Below are 6,438 nucleotides of genomic sequence, written 5' to 3'. Positions count from 1 at the left end.
AGCAACTCCCCCCACCCCCCAACCACCACCCATCCCCTCTCAAAACTGGAGTGCTTCAGCTACCTTATTTTTTAATGTGGCAGGTCAAGATTATAATTTTTAGTACATTTTAAAACTTTCCTGCTGGCTTTTTAAATTTTATCTACTCTTTTTCTCCTGCACATCTTAATTATTTTATTTCCATTGAAGAAAAGAATCTTTTTATACTGTTCAGGATCTTGCTTTTCCCACCCATACTCCACCTCGCTGACTAAAGGCACTGTAGATGTAGAGGAAAAAAATTCAAGCATCAGAAAGCAAATGAACATATGAAATGTCAGACAGTAAAATACCCACTGGTCCAACTAGCCTGTGCCATACAGTGATGCAGACACTCCCAAATCTCTTGGGAGAGGTGAAAAACCAGATAAAAACCCAGGCCAATTAGGGAATTTTTTTTTAGAAAATTCCTCTTCGACTCCTTTAGGTGATCAAAACTAGTTTAGGAGACCACATTGACCCTGACTTATATTACAGGGTACGTACCTCATGTACGAGGTGACCTCCACCCTAGCCAGAACCAGGTCCAGCTCTCTCTTAAGGGAATACAGCGAATCAGTGATCACCACACATAACCGGCAACCTGTTCCACAGGTCCACTATTTTCCAGGAAAAGAAGAACTGCCTAACATCAAACCTAGTTCTGCCCTTACATAGGGGTTCTGATGGAGAAGTTTGAAACATTATTTTAAAAGCAGGACTGGAGCTAGAGGTACCAGAGCCAAAAGAGCGGTTTGCAAAATACATTTGGAGGTGCAGCAAGACACTTGCAATGCTGCCATTAACATTTAAACAAAAACTATGGCAGAATCACAGGCTCACAATGAGCACAATTAAAGTATGATATATGTGTAGCAGAATCAGAGCTGCACAAAAAATAAACTAAGAGAGAAACTTTGAAAACTTAACTGAAAATTTTAAAGAGTGGAGTGCTGCCAAGTTGCTGGACTTCAAAAACAGCAGGTTTGGGAGTGTGGCTTAGAGTTATTGTATAGATATGGGAGCAAGATGTGGTACAGTTCCATCTAATGGCTAAAGTATGTAATAATACTGTCACTGGTTACACAGGGAAATTTAATTATATAAGTAAAAAGCAAAAAACTACAGGCGCTGGAAATTTGAAACAGAAACAGAAAATGCTTGAAACACTCAGCAGGTCAGGCAGCATTTGTGGAAAGAACAGAATTAATTTTTTGTGCTTGCTGACCAACATTGGCTCCCAGTCCATGCCTCAAATTTAAAATTCTCATCCTGTTGTTCAAATCCCTCCAGAGCCTCGTTCCTCCCTATCTCTGTAACCAGCCCTAAAACCCTCCTAGACCTCTGCGTTACCCCAATTCTGGCCTCTTTTGCAGCCCCAATTTCCTCCACCCCTCCATTGGCAGCCGTGCTTTCTGCTGTCTAAGCCCTAAGCTCCAAAATTCCCTTCTTAAATGTCTCTCTCTCCTCCTTTAAGACATTATTTAAAATGTACCTCTTTGACCAAGCTTTTGGTTACCTGTCCTAATATCTCCTTATGTGGCTCGGTGTCAAATTTTATCGTTCCTGTGAAGCACCTTGGGATGTTTTACCTCATTAAAGTCTCTATATAAATGCAAGTTCTTGTTGTGTGGAACTTTTCTCAGAACTGGAAGATATTACAGATAAACAGTGTTTAAAAAGGAGCAGAATCAAGGGAAATGGGAGGGGAAACACACAAACACTCAGAAATGCACGTTACATACGGGGAGTGAGAACCAAGTGGTCATCAGGTGAATCAGGGCTACAGGATAGTGGATAATTGGATGAAGGTGCACAGATGTAATTCAGTCCCCATTTTAAAGTCATACATTCTATCCTTATTTTTGTATTTCCAATATAGATTCCTACATCCATACTTACAATGGAACCCCTATGAAAATAGGTTAGGCAGTAATTACACTATCCTGCCAATGGTAGCACCGCATTGTCGCTACTCAAGGAAGGTGTAATTACACCATCCTGCCAGTGGTGGTGATGCAGTGTCTCTACTCAGGGAGTGTGTAATTACACCATCCTGCCAGTGGTGGCGATGCAGTGTCTCTACTCAGGGAGGATGTATTTACTGCCTGACAAGTGTTTCATAGACAGTTTCCCTTATAAGTATGACACAAGGGGCATACAGACCCAAGATTTTTATCATAGATATGTGGAGATGAGTGTTAATTGTCTTACACTGATAGACGTGCTTTCGAGAATGTTGGATGTGTCAGCCATGTTTACCTGAACAGTTTTACACAAAATATTATAACCTGAACTTAGCCAGTAGGTTTGTGTAAGTTGAACACAAAGAGTGGATATTTCTGTACTATTCCATCTGGAAATGGAGAAAGATAGTTCACTATTTTTGCACAGAAAGCAATGATTACAAAAAAGTACTCACCCTGATTTTTCATCTTCAGCTAGCAAAGTATTTTACACTACATTCTATTACATGTCGTGCATGCTTTGCTTCTCTCTAAAAAAATTGCATCTCATGTGATGCAGTGTTATTTTCTTTGCATAAGAAGATAGCCTTCAAGAGGAGTTGGTGATGGCAAAACCCCTGACCTTCTACAAGAAGATCACCATGGAAGTCATGTGCTGGGAAGCCATACAGGGCTGGAGGATGCATAATTTTGTGGATATGACAATATTACAGGTTTGTGTAATGCTATTCATATATCTTCACTGTGACAATGGGTTTCATTTTGATCAGATTCAAGGCACTGCATGTACTGTCACTACAAGAATAACAATGCATAACAATGCCCATCTGCTCATCCTGTTACCTATTCTTACTGAAAGGCCACTATCCCAGGAGATGCAAGTCAGCGCTTTGACATCATCACAAAGACCTCTCAGCTCTCTGCGTCATCCACATCACTTGTAGCAGGTGCCAACCCGAACATGCATGGTTCAGATCATAGATGAGGAAGGGGCAGAGGTGGTGGGTGAAGAAAGGCCGTCTGTTGTGCAGAGGTGCAGCACAGGCCCTGCTGAGCTGTTTTGTGACTCTGATTTCACAGACCCACAGATGAAATGGAGGATCCTAAACTAGTATAAACTGGTGAACAGCTTGCCTCATTCCACATCATGACGCAAGCAAAAACTGCATGAAGACTGGATATGTGCACCAGACATACTTAGAATCTTAGGCAAAAGTTAACAATTACTCAATTAACACCCAATCACAAAATTGTTCTTGATGTAAAGCACAGAACAAATTAAATCCCTAGCTATTTAATGAACTTTGCTTTGTCTATGGGGTAACATGTGATTCCAACCTTCTAAAGGGAAGGAATATTGAGATTAGGCTTGATGTTTGAAATAGATTAAAGTATCAGCCTAGGGGCCTGTTTGGACCCTTTGGTAAGTTTGTTGCTGGGTTGTTTCACACTGTAACCTAGTAGGAGATATGTTTTCTTGTCTATTTGTTTGTCAGAACATCCCTTTCAACCAAAATATTTCCACTTTTTTGCCAATCTTACAACATATTAAACTAGTTTTAGCTTTTATCAGCTATAAGAAAATGCTAATGCACAGTTATGATGTATTCTGCAGTGTTAGAAATAATCTGCTTGATTTAAGTCTGGATGAAGTCTGTGATACTTTGATTGGTGAATGCAACACTAGTACCAACTTCCTATCTAAGACCACTATAATTAACCCTGTCATTTGGTCAAATGAAAAGATAAATTTTGTTAGGTAAAAGACTTTACATGAGAATTACTTTTCCCCAGAGGCTTTTGGAGGTACCAAAATCCAAATCTTGTCTGTAAGAAGGTGCCAATCCTGTACAGAGTAACTCCATTATCATTGGAGTAGAGCCAAACTGCAATAAAATGTGTCTCCCGCCCAACAAAGCACACACATTCACAACTATTGAAAAAAACTTTTAATGAACAAAAATGAGCCCTATTTGGGACTGTTGTTCGTATGTGGCTATCACCTTTTCAACATCTTCAAATAGCTGTGGCACTGATTTAGATATGAAGTGTACATTTTTAAGAAACACTAATTATTGTGCAACATAAAAAGCTGAAACAAATTTAACTCACAGAAAGGATTTTAAATAATATTTCAAAAGTTAACCAAACATTTTATAAAATAAAAAGGAATAAGAAAGATTTTTTGACATAATAGATTAATTCTCTATTAAGTGCTTTTAGTTATTGCCTATGAGTTCTGTATCTTTGCCAACATTACAAAAAGTAGTTTGCTGCTTAAAACATACTTAGCAGAGATGACCATAATTTAAAGTGGACTCTGTTATTCAAAAACAAAGAAATATGCATTTATGCAAAACTATTCTTTTCTGTTTTATAACAAATTGTGTAAACCCAGGACAAGCTTGACTTGAATAAAAATGCAAGATGGATTGCAACATTTTGTTTCAGAGTACTGTAAAATATTATTAAAATGTTATGAACACACCACATATTTTTCTGTGGAAGATATCTGCTTATACTTTACCATCTTTTTAAGTAATGTTTGAGGGTCTCCATATACTTATATATTTTAAGAAATATAATTTTTCTTCTTCAAACGTACATTACACAGATCAGGTGAAAAACTTTGAGAAACAGAACTCCCCTCCCTAAAACCAAACATAAACTTACAGTCTTGCAAAAGCACAGCTTGTTCTGGATTTTAAAATCAATGAACATGCATTGTGTTTTTATTTCTCAGAAAATAAAGTAAAGAAATTAAAAATTCCACCAACTGCTTCCTGGATTGTTAAGTTTATTTTTACAGGAAGAAAAGACGATCAGCCAACTCTAGGCCAGGTGCTCTATGAATGTTCTGAGCCACCAGACTTGTAAGCTTGAAGGCATATTGACATGGAGCTGGAACACGAATCACACCCTGAAAAAGGGCAAAATATGTATATTTTAAAAAGTGAAAAGGTGAAAAGGAGTCCTTAATTGTCAACCATGCACTGAAAACCTCTTCAACAAGTAGGTATTGTTGGTTGTTAATGCTGCACTCAGGGGATTCAGAAAGAGTATAAATGAAATTAAAGGCATCCATTTTAGAGAGAAAAGAGCCAAATAACTCACTGAACTTCCAGATGGGTAACCACGCTTTAAATATAGTTTATTATGATGATCACAGGATGTGACTAAAAGTATAAACAAGAGATGGAGCTACTCTGACAAGTCACAGAAAACAAATCCTTTCACTCTTTGGAGAGAGATAACTTGATTCTGAATTACACCACTTTCCAGACAAGTCTCAAGATCCTACTTTTCAGGAAATGAAAAATGACTGGCATTTTTAAAAGAGGGTGCTTTAAAGTAAGCTAGTAAGTAACAGACACCACAAAAGGAGAATCTATAGCCAAAACCACATTTGCTACTGACACAAGATTACAAATGCTTTATTTGTAGGCCTCCTGGAGAATTTCCTATTATTAACCAGAAAGGACTTAATCTACTATATATGGATAAGGAATAGCGAAAAATCTGTCGAAGGAAAAGGGGTTTCCACCCCTATTTTCAGTGTAGCATTTGGCTTGTTTCTGGAAAATAGTGGGCACAATTAATAGAAACAGGAAGGGAACTATTTATAGAATGGGAGACAATAACAGGCTATTTTGCTAATGTACGTCTTTATTTCCTTCTTTGACTTCCATACTTGGCAGGGAAAGTGGGGTGAACTGTATACAGAACTCTACCAATATTGCTTTAGAACTGGACAATAGAAGTTGCATCTCACTATGATATGCCTGAGATATGCCAGGAAACAGAGAGTAGGAATAAATGGGTCTTTTTCGGAGTGGCAGGCGGTGACTAGTGGGGTACCGCAGTGATCAGTGCTTGGGCCCCAGCTATTCACAATCTATATCAATGGTTTGGATGAGGGAACCAAATGTAATATTTCCAAGTTTGCTGGCGACACAAAATTAGGTGGGATTGTGAGTTGTGAGGAGGATGCAAAGGGGCTTCAAGGTGATTTAGACAAGTAGAGTGAGTGGGCAAATACATGGCAGATGCAGTATAACGTGGATAAATGTGAAGTTATACACTTCGGAAGGAAAAACAGAAAGGTAGAGTATTATTTAAATGGTGATAGATTGGGGAATGTTGATGTACAAATGGACCTGGGTGTCTTTGTACACCAGTCACTGAAAGCAAACATGCAGGTGCAGCAAGCAGTTAGGAAGGCAAATGGTATGTTGGCCTTCATTGCAAGAGGATTTGAGTACAGGAGCAAGGATGTCTTACTGCAGTTATACAGGGCCTTGGTGAGACCACACCTGGAGTATTGTGCGCAGTTTTGGTCTCCTTACCTAAGAAAGTAGGTCCTTGCCATAGAGGGAGTGCAGCGAAGGTTCACCAGACTGATTCCTGGGATGGCAGGATTGTCGTATGAGGAGAGATTGGGTCGACTAGGCCT

At 38.8% G+C, this 6,438-nt stretch overlaps 1 protein-coding gene across 1 annotated transcript in view; it reads right to left on the bottom strand.

Annotated features, from left to right (window-relative positions):
* Nucleotides 1-4,355: 4,355 nt before the first annotated feature.
* Nucleotides 4,356-6,438, bottom strand: part of LOC137323014 (piwi-like protein 4) — a 132,322-nt gene continuing 130,239 nt past the window's right edge. The window contains exon 21 of the mRNA XM_067986350.1: nucleotides 4,356-4,905. Coding sequence (XP_067842451.1) covers nucleotides 4,789-4,905 — 117 coding nt within the window. The 3' untranslated portion in view covers nucleotides 4,356-4,788. The remainder of the gene's footprint in view (nucleotides 4,906-6,438) is intronic.

The sequence above is a fragment of the Heptranchias perlo genome, chromosome 6 (genome assembly GCF_035084215.1).
Source record: "Heptranchias perlo isolate sHepPer1 chromosome 6, sHepPer1.hap1, whole genome shotgun sequence".
NCBI classification, from domain to species: domain Eukaryota; kingdom Metazoa; phylum Chordata; class Chondrichthyes; order Hexanchiformes; family Hexanchidae; genus Heptranchias; species Heptranchias perlo.
This window is presented reverse-complemented; position numbering and strand designations above follow the sequence as displayed.